Source organism: Marmota marmota, unplaced genomic scaffold (assembly GCF_001458135.2).
Source record: "Marmota marmota marmota unplaced genomic scaffold, marMar, whole genome shotgun sequence".
NCBI classification, from domain to species: Eukaryota; Metazoa; Chordata; class Mammalia; order Rodentia; family Sciuridae; genus Marmota; species Marmota marmota.
In genome coordinates, this window is record NW_026000026.1 from 28,728,356 (window position 1) to 28,745,755 (window position 17,400).

A 17,400-nucleotide genomic window follows, 5' to 3' on the forward strand; every position below is an offset into this window, starting at 1 on the left:
CAGAGGCTGTTCCTGCCTGGAGAGGCTCCAGGGTCCACCATCACAACCCTCACGGCCTCCTTCCAGTCCTGGAAGTCTGGAAAAATAGCCCTTGGTGGAGTGCACTCCACTGTCCCCCATCACCCACTTCTCCTTTTCCCTTCTGTGTGGCCCTGGCCACCTCAGCCTGCTTCCTCCCCTGGCAGCAGTGAACTTCCAAGTCTCATCCATTAATCAAGACAGTGACATTGACTCTGGCATGGCACTGGTAATGAGTGGCCTTGGCCTGTGCACACGGTCTGACACACAGCGACCTGCTGTGCCCAGTAATGCAACCTGCTTTTTAGTGCTAGGCAGACCCAGAGCCAGGGAGTAAGAAGGCCAGGCCTGAGGGATGGCCACAGCTGTGGCTCCCTGACCCAGTGGGCTAACACCATGGCCAGCCACAGTCTTACCTGCAGCCTGCTGGGCCTCCTGGCCCTGACCTCTACCTGCTACATCCAAAACTGTCCCCTGGGAGGCAAGAGGGCTGCCCTAGAGCTGGAGGTGTGCAAGGTGAGCCACCTGACCCTAGGGCCCTGCAGGAACCACCACCAACTTCCCATTGTTTCCTCATTTGGAAAACCAAGGAGTTTTGCAGATTTCCACTCTAGTACCAGGTACTGGTGCTCCAGAACCTGTAGCCCCTTGCATCTTAGCAGCACTGAGGAGCCCAACTCCTGGGCTCCGGTCCCAGCATCCCAATTCCGTGTACCCTGCAGGACCTTCAGGCAGCCTCCACCTTCTCCACCACCTCCCCTTATCAGCTACTCCCTTGGTTCCCCGCAGTGCCTCCCCTGTGGGCCCAGGGGCCAAGGTCACTGCTTTGGGTCCAGCATCTGCTGTGGGGACGAGCTGGACTGCTTCGTGGGCACAGCCGAGGCGCTGCGCTGCCAGGAGGAGAACTACCTGCCATCACCTTCTGGTTCAGGCCAGAGGCCCTGCAGGAGAGGGAGCTCATGTGCGGCTGCCAGCATCTGCTGCAGCCCGGGTGAGCGGGAGAGGCCAGCGCAGAGACATGGACAGGGTGGGAACGGGCAAGACAGAGACAGACACCAGCTTTCTTTGCAAATGGCTGCCACACTGACCCTGCCTGCCACCCCAAGACCACCTTTTCTGAATGATGAGTTTGGATGCCTCCTGACATATTCCCACTGCAGCCATTGCTCCCCAAAGGCACCCTTAAAAGTAATGAAAATTGAGCAAAACCACCGCAGTGGTGCTTGCCTGTATGCTTCCTTGTCAGCTTGCCTTTTGGATCCCAAGTTTGAGAACATTATCCACAACATGGCAAGACCCTGTGTCAAAGTAAAAAATGAATGGGGCTGAGGATGTAGCTCAGAGGCAGAGCAGCCCTGGCTTCAATCCCCTCTACTGCAAAAATAATGAAAACAAAATAAAACAGAACAGATCTTTCCTCTCCTATTCTTCTCTGGTCTAAGTGTCAGAAATAAGGGGAGGCATTGGGGAATGAATGACTGCTCCCTACCTGGGTCTGCATTTCAGCTGTGCTGATCCAACTGAGATCATGAGGGTCTCAAACAGCTGCCACCCTCCTGAGGAGACTGGAGCAGGGAGGACCCCAACAGGGCCAGCTCCAGAGATGGAAAAAAACAGCATCCCACTCCCAGCAGGAGTTGGAACCTGGATCAGGGCACACTAGAGGAAGTCCAAAAGGACAGGATCTAGTCATCTGCACATAGAGACAGTGTCTGAGAGGGGATCAGGGGAAGGGGAAGGGACAGTGGGCAGCCAATGACTCCCTGACTCCAGGAGAGAGGCTACCTACGTACTCCTGCTTGCAGATTGAAGGGGTAGAGCTGGCCAAATGGAGGGCTCTGGGGGGACAGCTGAAGAGCCACCGCCATGTTTCAAAGAACTGGACTGTCACACCCCAAGGAGGCCACTGCTGTGCTGAGCTGGGGAGGCTGGACTGGGGCACCCACAAGACACTCCCCTGCTCTCCCCATAGCTAGGTCTCAACCCAATGGCCTGACTCCTGCCTGTGTAGTGGGGTCATATAAAAGCCCATCCCTCTCCCCAGAACACGTCTCATTCACCTGCCCATCAGGCTGGCCACAACCTCAGAAGGCCCTGCTCAAGCCTACTCCAAAATAAGAGGAGCAGACCATTCATTGCCTGTTAAAAATTAAACACGCTGGCTCCATTCTAAGTTTTCTAAGGAATCTCCATACTGCTTTCCAGATTGGTTGCACCAGTTTGCAGTCCCACCAGAAATGTATGAGTGTGCCTTTTCCCCACATCCTCGCCAACATTTATTGTTGTCTATATTCTTGATTACTGCTATTCTGACTGGTGTGAGATGAAATCTTAGAATAGTTTTGATTTGCATTTTTCAAATTACTAGAGATGTTGAACGACTTCTGAGAAGTGTCTGTTCTGCTCCTTAGCCCATTTATGAATTGGTTTGTTTGGGTTTTTTTGCTGTGAAGTTTTTTGAGTTCCTTATATATTCTGGAGATTAGTGCTCTATTTGACATGCTTTACCCAGCTATTTCACTCCTCAGTCCAAAGGACTTAAAATCAGCATACTATAGTAACACAGCCACATCAATGTTTATAGCAGCTGAATTCACAATAGCTAAACTGTGGAAGCAACCTAGATGCCCTTCCATAGATGAAGATAAAGAAACTGTGGTATATATACACAATGGAATATTACTCAACATTAAAAGAGAATAAAATTATGGCATTTTGCAGGTAAATAGATAAGAGGTGGAGAATATCATGCTAAGCGAAGTTAGCCAATCCCAAAAAACTAAAGGTGGAATGTTCTCTCTGATAAGTGGATGCTGTTCCATAATGTGTGGGGGGGCATGGGAAAAATGGAGGAATTTTGATGAGGCAAAGGGGAGGGAGGAATGGGGAGGGGGCATGAGAGCAGGAAGATGGTGGAATGAGACGGTCATCCTTATCCTAGGTACATGTATGACTGCATATATGGTGTGATGCTACATCATATACAACCAGAGAAATGAAAAGTTGAGCTGCAATTTTGTACAATGAATCAAAATGCATTCTGCTGTTATATATACCTAATTAAAATTAATTAAAAAATAAACATGCTATGTGAATGTAGCTCAATGGTAAAGAGCTTTCCTAATATGTGGGAAGCCCTGGGTTCTGTCCCCAAAACTGTAAAAATGATTAAATATACCAATAAATAAACTAATAAACCATAAGTAAATAAATAAAAAATAATAAATTGAATAAAATATCCCATTTCTGTAGTTTTTCTCCCATACCAGAGTGAGTGGGGAGATCACAAAGAATGAACCCCAGGGCTGGGGTTGTGGCTCAGTGGTAGAGTGCTTTCTTAGCATGTGCAAGGCACTGGGTTGATTCTCAGCACCCCATATAAATAAATGAACAAAATAAAGATCTGTCAACATTAAAAAAAAAGAATGAACCCCAAAGCTCCACCAATATGAGTGAGGCTCAATAACAGGGTGGACGACATAAAAAATATATTGTGATACTACAAGGTTTGAAATTAATTAATCAATTTTTTTGGTGATGGGGACTGAAGATTGTCTCTATCAATAAAATGGCAAAACTAATGTATGGTGCTAAAGTTCTAGGATGGCACAAGGATGTTGGGGGGCTTCTGGATTGCTGCTCATATCCTGTTTCTGGACTGGAAGCTGGTGAAACAGATGTGTTCAGTTTATAAAATTAATTAAGTTGTTGGGCATGGGGACACACACCTATAATCCCAGGTACTGGTGAGGCTGAGGCAGGAGGAGTACAATTTCCATTAGAGCCTCAGCAGAAAGCATTATACCCAACAGCCAGAGAATGTGTGATTTGGGGGGAACTCATGAAACACTAAAATCCAACCACAGAGTTGCCACCAAAGAAGGCAGTTGTTACAGAACCAACACTGTACAGATGGCTCTTTGACCTTAACGCATAAAATGAAAGACAACAAAAGATGGCTAAAGAAAAGGCTCAGTGTCCGCACTCTGAACACCTACTACAAAGAGCCCTTGGGTGAGCACAGTAATCATCAGGATATCACCAAACACTGAGAACTTGGAACCAGGGGAGAAGGAGGAAAGCAGGACACAGGGGAAAGCATGCAGCTTTAGGTAAGTAAGGGAAAGCAAGAAGTGCTTCTTTGTTCTCTTCCGTGCTGGGGAGGGGACCAGGGCCTTTGCATGCAGGCCCTCCCCCACCGAGCTCCACCTTGAGACTCTGCTGTTTCTTAATAACCTGTACATTGAACTTGAGAACTGTGAGCAATCAACAGAGAAAGCCCAAACGTTCATGAAGGAGAAACCCAAAATAACAAAGGACAGAAAACACAAACAAGGGCTGGAGATGGAGTTCAGTGGTAGAGCACAGGCCTCACCAGTGTGAGGCCGGGGGTTCTATCCCTGGCACTGCAAAAACAAAACAGGTTTAAAAAAAAAAAAAAAAAAAACCACACACACCAAAAAAGTGAAGGCTGATAAAATGAAAAGCTATTTATATAAAATCATAAAAACAATAAACAGTCTTTTTTAGGCTCATCAGGATTTTTTTTAGCACAGTGTCTTGCTAAATTGTCTAGGCTGGTCTGGACCTCTCCATCCTCCTTCCTCAACCTCCTCGGTAGCTGGAATTAGAGCCAGTATCACCTCACCCAGCCACGAAACTTTTTTAAGAGATGTTGCTTATGTTTCTATTTATAACCCACAGGTGTGGAGGCCTGCACACTTCTCCTTGACTCTTATTACCTACTTGAGGCAGCCCCTTTGTCCCTGAAGAGGCTGAGAAAGTCTTGAGACCCCAAAGTGTATACTGTATACAAGATGCTGAGAACAAAGGGCTATGCTCAGCCGTTGGAGACACTCCGCTGAGCCCACATCAGTGCTGAATAAACCTTGTCCTTCCTCATCTCTAAGTACCATTTGTTTCTTTCCATTGACAATATTTTCCATATTTTTCTATAATATATTTTCATGTGTTGGCCAGGAAACTGACAACCAAGTTGGCCTGTGTGCCACCATTGCTGGGAAACAGGAGAAACCCGGGCCACCAGCCTGATGACAGATGGATAAGCACCACCTGTCCATTTGCCAGACCTCCACTCTCATTCAAGCCATGAATGAGAGTGTTTGTTCCTGATGGTTTGTATATATTTGTGTACATCAGTATATTATATGGTGTGTCCTGACTCTCACTGCTTCCCAAGAGCAGAACCAAAGCAGGTTTCAGGATGGGATGTCAAACTGGTAAGTTCTCTGGGGGGCATCTCCTGAGTCAGGTCCTGCCATACGGTGGAAGGGGAAACTGATCACTTCCTAGTGACTGGAGTGTCGCTCAGTACAGGATCTGCTCCTTCGGAAAGTCTGTCAGTTCTGATGTGTGTGTGTGTGTGTGTGTGTGTGTGTGTTTGAAAGAGAGAGAGAGAGAGAGAGAGAGAGACTGGAGAGAAGGGAAGTCTGTGCTCCACCATCTCACTCAGAGCCGGAGTGAGTCCTAACCTGCAGTTCCATGGCGACTTCAGAAGACTTAAGGCAGTGCCAATCCCTGGGGGATCAAAAGTCCCTCCCTGCCGGGTTGGTCCAGGTCAGGGGCTTATACTGACCTGCCATTGATGTAAAGAGAGCAGCCAGGTAGATGAAAGTGTGTGTTCCCTTCTCATTGTGCAACACCCTCTCCAGGGGGAACGCTCACATGACAGACAGTTCATCTTTAAAGCCCACTGTCTTGGAACATGGGGTTAAGAACTTTAAGATTCTTTGGAGATTATTCTTTGGTGTAAAATTGAGCTCTGGGAAACTGCACACTCTTTGTACTCTAGAGTGGCCCTCTTTTGGGATCCGATGGCTCTCAGATGGGACCTTAGATGTGGCCATTGTTTGAGCAGGGTATAAAGTAATAACAGGAGAGACTAATGGAGGGGATCTGGAAAAGCCAGCTGGGCCAGGTCCCGGACCTTTTAAGAACACTTGGGAGGGCTTCATTCTGCCCTGGGAAAATCCAAGCATTGCCTCAAGCTGCAGGTGTTAACTGTAATTTTCTACAAATGCCTGATAGACAGCCTGTACCCAGGAATATCTGGGGATGCCCTACTTCCTGCGATTTTTTTCCTCTTTGTTCCAGTTGGCATAAGGGGTTGAGCTATTAAATTAAGAAAAAAAAAAACTTCTAATCTAAAGAAAGATGCCAACAGGGGAAAAGACACCAAAATTCCCCCAGATGGCCCTATGAGCCTTATAGTAAAAAAAAAAAAAATGTTTTAATTCCCAGGATGAAAGGAAAAAAATAACCCAAGAGATGATAAGATGCTGTTGTTTGATTTGAGCTCAGGAAGGTATTCTAAAGCCTTCAGTGTTCCGACTCCAGCTCCAGACCTCCTCAAGGCCAAACTCCCTGACTTCTGCCTCTGGGAATGATGCCAACAGTGGGGGAGGGAGGTCTGAGCCAACGGCAGTGGCCCCCACTCCTCCCCCTGCCCTACATCCCTCACTATCCAAGCTAAGGAAGGAATCAGAGCAATGCCAAAAAGGATAGTCAGATTTTATTTTCTGGGCAAGAACAAGGAATGATTCAGGGAAAAACAATAGCAGCTTGGGAGTAATTATGGCCATGTCAAGTTTTCTTCAAAATCTCTGTCTTGTTGAAGTGCGTGGCTTCTGTGTTAAACTCGCATTCGGTCCTGCATGCCTAAATTAATTAAGGCAGTGCCAATCCCTGGGGGATCAAAAGTCCCTCCCTGCCAGGTTGGTCCAGGTTTTGGTCCAATTAGTCTTGTTTTGCCAACTGGAGTTTTTAGTTCTCTGTTTTCCCTGCTGTCTTTGTTCAGAAGTCAGTTATTCCAGGAAAAGCTCTTAAACCTTTGTTCCTGATGGTTTGTATATATTTGTGTACATCAGTATATTATATGCTATGTCCATATATATTTATTATGTACATGGTATCAAAACTGACTTGTAGATAATTGGGTACTCATAAATTTAATAAGAGGATCCAAATATTTTTTAGTTTACATGACTTAAACATTTAAGAAAAATTCCAATTTAAATTGGTTAAACAGATAAGAATAAAGATGACTTTACAATTACTAACCCACACATTTTTCTACGTGGTCAAGCCATCAGTAGAGTTTTAGTTTCCATAAAATGTTTGAAGTGTAATAGCCACTGCTTCCAGAATTTTTCTTTAGCAGGAACAGATGGCTTGTACTGTCTGATATCTTGGTTTTTATGGGTAACCTAAACTTAACAATTAAAACTGAGTAAATTAGATTAAACATAAGTGGGATTCATTTTCATAAATGTGTTTGTTAGAGGAGGCATTTAGTTAAGTTACAAAGTCAAAATACTAAAATATCAATGGCTAAGTATAAGTTCAAGTACTCCTGACTTCTGGAATTTCTATAAAATAATATTATTTGAGTATTATATGTTTTTAAAAATTGGCAAATAAAAAAGGAAAATGTCCCTAATGTTTCCAAGGGAAGCTACACATGGACAACAAGACTGACATCCTGGTAGATGACACAACTGGTAAAGGAAATTAAAGGAGCTGAGGGGTTCTCACTAGTCCCTAAGAGTAAGCCCCTGAGGAATCTCAGCTGACTCTTAACCGTAGACAGGAGCAAGGTCAATTCTGACCATCTTGGTCTTAAACACTTGGCAGGAGAGTTATAACAAAGGCACAGCCATACATGGGCCAGTGTTCTTGTTAAGGTGGTACAATTGGTGACAAAGGGGTTGAAGATCACCTGGAAGTTACAACTCAGCAAACATTGTCAGGAAACCCACCAACACTGGGTCAGGTGTTGCCAATTGCTTTGTTAAGGATTAGGTCTAGCCCTACTGGATAGACCCCCTCCCAGAGGCCCAAGGACAACAGCCCTGCTTTAGTCACTCCAGAGGCAAGCTTAAGGAATCACCCGCCGGCTGGGATCAATGGGCTGCTCTTATTTTCTATTGGTCTATGTACTGTGATGGTTTGGCACTGCCATCCTTTACCCCTCTCAGTTGCCACAGTCTTAGCCTTAGTTTTCACTGTAAGATTAACAGCAGCTCCTCCAGCCGGTTGACCTTGGGTTGAAAGCTTCCAGTCTTTTCCTCCTTTTGACGATGCTTTTCTACTATCGGTTGGGTTTTATCTGGCTCCCGTTTATGGTCTTGAGCCTCTCACCTTGTGCTGCAAGTATTCACATGACTCCATCAGGCCAAGGTATTGCCACAACCCTACTTTACCATACTCAATTCTCCTACTAGGAAACTATCTCAGGAACCTACCGGTTGTGTAAAAAGCTCCAGACCTGAAAGGGTTGGAAACCCAGGGAATTATTTGGAAGATGGCTTTCAACATTTGGGGGGAATTCAATAGTCTCATAACTATTGTGGTTTTTATGTTAGGGCTCTGCCTTCTCCTGCATTACCTGTTGCCTGGTTATAAGACGTATTTTTATAAAGGAAAATAATCCCCAGTTGAAAAGAAAACAGCCACTCATGTCATGATGTTATGAAAATATAAACCATTAAATCAGGATGATGCTCTTTGACCCTGAAAGGATCTGAGCATCAAAGGGGGGAATGACTTCAAAAAAGTCACCCTGAACAGAGGATATAGATACTTATTAGTTTTTGTCTGCACCTTCTCAGGATGGATGGAAGCCTTTCCAACCCAAACTGAAAAGACAAGAAAAGTAACAAAGCCTCTCCTAAGAGACATTATTCCCAGATATGGGGTGTCTCCAGCCATAGGGTCAGACAATGGACCAGCGTTTGTGACTGAGGCAGTACAACAAGTAGCAAGACCTTTAAAAATGTGGTGGAAAGTACTTACTGTGTATTGCCCACAGAGCTTGGGGAAAGTAGAACATATGACTGTCAAGAGCTGCCCTGGATGCAGACACCTTTAAGTCCTGATGCACAGGGTTCTGGTCAATTACTGCATTCAATCTGGCACAGTAGTGCCAGGTCTCAGTAACTTGGGCATTACCCCAGCTCGGATAATAAGGTGTGGCTCCAGGTGTAGGTGTCACCCACAGGGGTTGAATTATACTTACCTGTTCCTTTGTAATCCTACCCTTTGCCCTTTTGGGGATAGAATGTTCCATGGCACCTCCCCTTGTATGTCCTCTATATAAGATTAAAGAATTCCAGTGGCTCGTTCTCTTTCCACAGACCCCTAAGGTTGGAGAGCCATCTCAGGTTTTGAAAAGGTACTGCTGTGTGTTTGAGTGCTTTCTTTGCCGTTTTCTGAAGTCATTGGAATGGTCAGATTTTGTGAACCCAGCATTAGGTCGCCAGCTAGGATAGATGGTGATAATGAACCAAAGCCATAAACAAACACCAGCTCCATTATTTCAGGAGACCAGCCTATACTAAAAAAAAAAAATAATAATAAAATAAATTAAAAAAATAAAAATACATGAAAAAAAAAGTGAGATGTTCACCCTGGGCAAGCATAGCGTTTTCACCATTTGAAATCCTGTATTGGTGACCACCCTTACTGGTCAGCTTCAGGGGTGACTCCAGAGAATTAGAAGACTTAGATTTACATAAGCAGCTACAAGGATGGGGGGCTCACCATCTCACAAATATAAAAATGGGTCACAGATAGAATGCCCATATCCTTGGGCATACTGTTCACTCCCACAAACCTGGGGACCAAGTATGGATAAAAGACTGGAAAAAGGAGCCCTCAAAACCAATGTAATCTTAACCACCCCTACTGCTTTCGAAGTAACAGGAATAGACACCTGGGTCCACCACTCCAGAGCCAAACCTGCTGGCCCAAATGAGGATCAAAGGGAACAGAGAATAGTCCTCAATCCAGAGAGTCACCTGGTACAAAAAAAGAGACAACAACCCCAAAGCCTGGCTCTGGCCACACCAGAAACTGGTCAGTCAACACATGGCTGAAGGCTGAGGAGTCGACTGCCTGGTGAAAACAAGTTTTATTCTCTGCCAATATTTCCCTACTGTTATACACTACCTTCCTTTTCTCAGTATATGTGCTTACTGCTTGCTGTTATAAATCTGGTGCCCAACAGTCCTGCCAGAAGCCACCCCTTCACGTGACCCATGAATCCAAGTAAGGCGATCAGACCAGGGAGCTAAATGGACCTTGCTCTATTCCACTCATTTCTCCTACCCAGGGGAAATTAGGAGGGTTATATTCACAATGAAATTATGTATCCCAATATAGGAAACATGAGGCACCCAGAGAAACCAAAGGGCCCTGCAGACTGCTTATTGGAAGGATGATGAGTGGCCCCTAGAATGTATTATTCAGTACTGTGGATCTGTCACTTGGGCAGAAGATGGGTCTTGGGGATATCATAACCCTATCTGTATGCTGAATCACGTTATCAGGCTACAGGCAGTTTTGGAGATTATAACAAATGTATCTGCAGAGGTCCCCAATATATTGGCTTAATAGCAAACCAAGATGCAAAATGCCATTTACTAGAATCATTTAACCTTGGATTATTTACTTGCCTCTGAAGGAGGAGTGTGGAAAATTCAATTTGAGTAACTGTTGTTTACAAATAGATGACACAGGGAAAGTTATAGAAGAGATCACAGATCATGTGGTAAAAATTGCCCATGTGCCGTACAGACTTGGAAAGAATGGGATACAGACAACCTCTTCAGAGGATGGTTCTGGGAAGAATTCATAGGAAGAATTAAGACAATGATCAGGGTGATTATGGCTACATTTGCTGTGCCTACATACTCATTGCCTCCTGCCTCTCCTAATCAGCATTAAAAGAAGTTTTATAAAAACAATTGTTTAAAAAAGAAGAGACAATTCTCTCATCTATTACTCATGAGAGGATACCAACAAGTGGTAAAAATGATGCTCTCTGAAGGATGCAGATGCATCCTGAGAATCAAGAGGTGGGAATGAAGCAGCAACTCCTTCCTAAGATATTTCTTTTTATCTCTTAATAGTTGCAACCTGCTAGTTTCTGCTTCTGTAATATGCTTGCTCTGCAGCTGTGGCAGAAACCAGATCTGCTTGGAGAAAGGAGGAGGGATCAAGGCTATTTGCATGAGAACGTCTTAAGACTCAGAAGTGTGTACTGTATAAAAGATAGTGAGAACAAAGGGCTGTGCTCAGTCTTTGGAGAAGACTCAGCTGAACTCTCACTGGTGCTGAATAAACCTTGCTTTTCTGCATCTCCAAGTACAATTTGTCTCTTTCCATTGACATAATTTTCCATATTTTCCATAACAGGGAACTTCAGAGGTCTGTGCACCACTGAGTACCATCTCCCCTCCCTAAGAGACTGAGACGGACCCTGGGGTGCATTTGCAAAGTTTATTTTTCCTTGCCAGAGGGGAGGGCAGAGAAGCTCAGAGTGGTGGACAAGGGTGGCACCTGGCAAAAGGCCATGGACTATACACAAAACACACACAGGTCCTTCCTCCCATTTCTGACCTTGCCTTTGCAACCCAACACCAACCTAGTGGGCCTCACTTGGGTTCATGATCCAATGCTCACCCTACTATAGCCGCACACATGGCTTTCAGAGCCCTGGTCCCTGGGGAGGCACTCACATTTGTTGCCTCAGAACTTTAAAGGAGCCCAAGCGCACAGTAGGTAGGCAGTAGGGTTGTCCACCTGCACAGTCTCACTTATTCAACAGCTCTACATGGAGCCACCTGTGGCCTAGACAGAACTGAGCATGGTGATCAGATTTCCTTCAGCTCTGCCGCAGCTGAAATAAAAAGGAATCAGCTGGACACACAGCACAAGAGAATTGTCTACGTACCCAGCAGAACTTCCTTATGGGATTCCTGTATGGTCATCCTGCTCAGGCAAGCTTAGATCAGTAGTCTTCTATGTGTGGGGTCAGCCACCTGTGGCTGAGAGCAGCTGGTGAGGGATGGGAAAGGCCTGGGATTGCAGGTAAGACAGAGCCTCCAGCTAGTGCAGATGAGAGGACCCCACAGGCCCAGCAGAGGCCTCCCCACTGCATTCTCCTGGATCCATTCCCAAGACCAGTTACTGGGGAAGCATTTCTCAATTTCTTGCATCCCCTATGTAGATGGGGTCAGTGTCTAGCAGTCCCTTCTGCCCCTCAAGACTGGCTTCTCTCAAGCATTCTCTCTTTGCTAGTCTCTCCCAGTGGTTGAGCAGTACTGATCACTACAAGCAGCACCAAGATGGGCCACAATGGTACCTGACTCCTCTGCACTCTCAGTCATGGCCCTTTTGTCACCCTTTGGGCAGTTCTGAATGAAGCATGCAGAGGCGAAGGCCAGCAGGCCAAGGAAGCAGGTGGGTAGCAGAGTGTTGGGCATCTTGTTGCTCCCACTGAGGCCAGGGAACAGTGCTCCTGGGCTGGCTATGTGCTCTGCCTTGGTGGGCTGTCTATTTATATGCCATGTGTTCCTTTAGAGACAACATGGTGGCCAACTGTGTGATCCTTTAAAAAAGGAGGAGGACAGTAGAACACCATGTCCTAGGAACACCCTTTTCCATTCCCAATAATTCCCAATAGCCAAGTCAATGAAACAATAAAAGCAGCACCAGTCGTCATAAATATATTCTCTTAAAAAAATCTTTCTCGTGCTCTCTCTCTTCTCTCTCTCTTCTCTCTCTCTCTCTCAACTATAACAAACTAGTGCTATCTGTAGAAACTTCTTTCTTGAACATTCAATAAGCTGCTTGGGATGCTGGCCCTATGACAGAACAAGGTAAGCTATGCTGTCACTGCTTCTGACTTAACCTCAAGGCCTGGTGTAGAATCCAGCACTGTGCTCTTCCAGGCCGCCATCACTGGGCAATGCACTATGAAAAATGGAGGTGTTATGAGCCCTGCCTGTCATCAAGGGACCTTTTCCAAAAGATTCCAACAACCTGTGCATTGCAGTCCATCTCAGGGCATATTCCTTGAGGTCTCAGAAAAGTATGCACTGCCCCAGTGCAACTGGCTGGGACGTAACCAACCTCTTTCCCTAGGGCTTGCACAGCCACGGAGTCCCAAGCCATCTGCAGGTGTCTGGGGATAAACATGGGTCTGTCTGAGACAAATATGGTAACAGAAGGGCTCAGGTAACCAGAGTATTATTGACTACATTATGACAAAAACTGCTGTGACCGGGCATGGCAGTGCATGCTGTAATCTCAGCAACTCAGGAGACTGAGGCAGGAGGATCACAAGTTCAAAGCCAGCCTCACCAACTTAGCGAGGCCCTAAATAACTCAATGACACCCTGTCTCTAAATAAAATTCAAAACAGGCCTGGGTAGAGGTACCCCCAAGGTACCAGCCTGGGGATGTGGCTCAGTGGTTAAGTACTCCTGGTCCATTCCCCAGTATTAAAAAAACAAAAAAACAAAAAAAAACTGCTGTGATTGAAACTTAGGATTAGGAAAGAGTTGTCACCTGGAGACCATCTCTGAGCATTCTGGCTGTCCCAAGGCTGCTGAGAGTCAAAGGACTCTTTTCCCTTAACACAGCCTCTAGAATACAGGCAGAGGCTCTAGGGTCTACAGTGTTACTAGCAGGGTCTGGCTCCAACCAAGGAGTGGTGACAAAAGAGACAGCCAGGCATGTGAGGTCCTATCCAATTAGCACTATAGCAGGACAGACAACCAAGAAAGAGTAGCCAGTTCAAAGGCTTTGGGAAAGAAATCCGTGTCTGCAGCCTCATGAACAAGGTAGCCAATGTCATGAAGTCACAGGAAAGTCACAGAAGCACAGAGGCTTGTTGGCACTGGGGGGTTGTGGCTGACTTCAGGGGGAAATGGAGGATGCTTCCACCACCCCAATGCCACTACAGGGCACAATTCAGAGACTCAGGCCCTGAGGCTGGGGGTCTTTGGGAAAATTTTGTGGCATGTCCATCATCACAACACTGTCAGTCAGAAACATGGGATGGGGAGATGTAGAGAGCCCCTCTGAATGATTCATGCCTTCCATCTTGGAGCAGAGAGGCTTTGACCATCACTACATCTCATAGTCACTTGAACATTGCTTTGGTCCCAGAAGTTTGAGGGTGCGTCTTCAGACGTAGGCGTGTCGCCCCATGGCTCTTTGGGTCGAATTAGACTCACCTGTCCTTTGTAACCCTGTCCCTTCTGGCTTTTTTGGATGGAACTTTCTAAGAATAAGGGTACCCCCAATAAAAGCCCATTTCTGAATGTGCTTGTTCTCTCTCGCCAGCCTCTCCTGACTTTCTCTTGCTCTCCCATTTGGGGAGCCTGAGGCTGAGAGCAGAGAAGCCGTCCTGAAGCTTATTTAAAGGTAAAACTATGTTTTATTTGGTGTCCCTAGAAATTCACACAAGCGATCTTTTTATTTTTTTATTTTTTTATTGGTTGTTCAAAACATTACAAAGCTCTTGACATATCATATTTCATACATCTGATTCAAGTGGGTTTTGAACTCCCATTTTTACCCCAAATACAGATTGCAGAATCACATCGGTTACACATCCACGTTTTTACATATTGCCGTACTACTGACTGTTGTATTCTGCTACCTTTCCTATCCTCTACTATCCCCCCCTCCCCTCCCCTCCCATCTCTCTACCCCATCTACTGTAATTCATTTCTCTCCCTTGTTTTTTTATTTTTTTCCCTTTCCCCTCACTTCCTCTTATATGTATTTTTGTATAACAATGAGGGTCTCCTTCCATTTCCATGCAATTCCCTTCTCTCTCCCTTTCCCTCCCACCTCTCATCCCTGTTTAATGTTAATCTTTTTCTCATGCTCTTCCTCCCTGCTCTGTTCTTTGTTGTTCTCCTTATATCAAAGAAGACATTTGGCATTTGTTTTTTAGGGATTGGTTAGCTTCACTTAGCATAATCTGCTCTAATGCCATCCATTTCCCTGCAAATTCTATGATTTTGTCATTTTTTAATGCAGAGTAATACTCCATTGTGTATAAATGCCACATTTTTTTTATCCATTCGTCTATTGAAGGGCATCTAGGTTGGTTCCACAGTCTTGCTATTGTGAATTGTGCTGCTATGAACATCGATGTAGCAGTGTCCCTGTAGCATGCTCTTTTTAGGTCTTTAGGGAATAGACCGAGAAGGGGAATAGCTGGGTCAAATGGTGGCTCCATTCCCAGCTTTCCAAGAAATCTCCATACTGCTTTCCAAATTGGCCGCACCAATTTGCAGTCCCACCAGTAATGTACAAGTGTACACTTTTCCCCACATCCTCGCCAGCACTTGTTGTTTGACTTCCTAATGGCTGCCAATCTTACTGGAGTGAGATGGTATCTTAGGGTGGTTTTGATTTGCATTTCTCTGACTGCTAGAGATGGTGAGCATTTTTTCATGTACTTGTTGATTGATTGTATGTCCTCCTCTGAGAAGTGTCTGTTCAGGTCCTTGGCCCATTTGTTGATTGGGTTATTTGTTTTCTTATTGTTTAATTTTTTGAGTTCTTCACACAAGCGATCTTAAGTTCAGTTGCCCACGAGGGTCGGGGGCAGCAGGTGGTGCCCAAAAAGGGACCGCTCAGGGTGAATTTCCAAGTTGACTGAGAGAGTAGATCGTATTGTTCATGTCAATCCTAAAGGTTGAAGAAAATTTTCCAGATGTAGCAGCTTTCTGAGTCAGGTGAGGAAAACCCTTTAATGCACCTGTCTGGAAACAGGCTGGGTTTCAATCCATTGTCCACAGCTGTGTGCACTACAAGACAGAAAAAGAGCAGGTGTACATTGTCCACACCTTACCCTCTCTGCACTGTCAGTCACAGTTACCATCTGAAAACACTTGAAGCCAGATTGATTGAGGGGCCTAAGTGTTGGGACTGGTCAGGACATCCTGTCTCCATCAGCCACACCTGCCAAGGTCATCATTCTAACACCTGCCTCCCACACAGGCCTCATTAAGATCCCAAATTCCTCTCAGTGGAGATGTCAGAGAGCTTGCCTTCCCCCTAATATCCACTGCTCAGAGCCTTCAGTGGCTGGAAAAAGTATCTTCACTGTGTTGACTGGTTCCATTTCAAATACAGCATCTTCCATGTCACATGGACCTCCAGACAACCCACATTCCTGCCACACTTCCCTTGTAATTACACCTTCCAAAACGACTTTTCCACTCTTTCTGCAACCTTATATTCCCTACGCCTCAACTCCTGATGTTGATTCACACATCTTTTAAGAAGGGAAAACTTAGCTCTTTAACTCATCCCTGTCACATGTACCCTCCACCCACTGTGTCCTACATACAATGATGTCATGAAGGTTAGAGCAGCATCACCAGTTTGGTCACAACCACACCCTTCTGGGTTAAGCCATGTGGTTAATATGATAACTTCTATCTCAGAACAGACTTTGTGTTCCCTGGAGCTAGTGATGGGATTTGTTTTTCATCAGATGTTGAGAGCCACAGCCGAAGGGGCCCCAGCAAACTTCCAGCTGCCAGCAAACTTCCAGCTGCCGGCTCACAGCAGCCCCAGCAACATCTAGCTGATTGGCTCCTCTGCCGTGATGCTCATTGGGCTGTTTCCCTGCCCTTTCAGACCATGGAGCTGCTCATTGGGGGACTTTTTTGGCTCCGCCCACGCGACCCAGCCAATCGGCCTCAAGAGCAGGAGGAGTGGGGAAGGGAGAGGCTTGTGGGAAGCCGGTGGTGGCAGTTGGGCTCTGAGGGTTTTTCCTGAGGAGCTGTTTTGTTTGGCGTGTGTGGTTCTAAAAATAAAGTTAGTTTCTTTTGACAAGTGGCTCCTGATTGTGCCCAGCCAGACTGCGGCAGTTTTTCATCTGTGGCCGTCTGCCATGCTAACCCACAAATCAACATATTCTTCAACCCCCTCCATTGAGGTTTCTGCCCACACCAACCCACGGAAACTCCTGTTAGCAATGTCAGTAACTTCTTGTCAGATTCACTGGACGTGAATAGGTCCTCATTGTACATACTCCACAAGAAACGTTCAACATGGTTACCCTGGCCCATTTCTTTTTTTTTAATATTTATTTTTAGTGGTAGTTAGACACAATACATTTATTTTATTTATTTATTTTTATGTGGTGCTGAGGATCAAACCCAGGACCTCGCACATGCAAGGTGAGCACTCTACCTCTGAGCCACAACCCCATCCCCTCCCTGGCCCATTTCTAAAACACATTTCTTGGTTCCAGTGAAACTACCCTTGCCTGATTTTACTTCCCTCACACTGAACACGTCTTCCCAGTGTCATTTTCTGCTACCTCTTTCCAAACATTGGAACATTTCAGAATTTATTTCTTCATCCCATTCCCTTCTTTGAGTTGATTTTACAGCCTTTCTATAAGCTGATGATTCCCAAATCCTTATCTCCATCCTGGGCTTCTCTCCCAACTGTCAGACTTGCAGTCACTCAACTGCCTAATGACACCTCCCTGTGGATATCCAATGGGCCTCTGAGACTTAACATAGTCAAGCTGGGCTC

General features: G+C 45.5%; 1 protein-coding gene across 1 annotated transcript; it reads left to right on the plus strand.

Annotated features, from left to right (window-relative positions):
- Positions 1 to 414: 414 nt before the first annotated feature.
- On the plus strand, positions 415 to 1,142 carry LOC107159947 (oxytocin-neurophysin 1-like). Its single transcript, XM_015506616.1, has 3 exons — positions 415 to 534; positions 808 to 1,009; positions 1,078 to 1,142. The coding sequence occupies exons 1-3, from the start codon at positions 415 to 417 to the stop codon at positions 1,140 to 1,142; spliced, it is 387 nt and encodes a 128-aa protein (XP_015362102.1).
- The last annotated feature ends 16,258 nt before the right edge of the window (positions 1,143 to 17,400 follow it).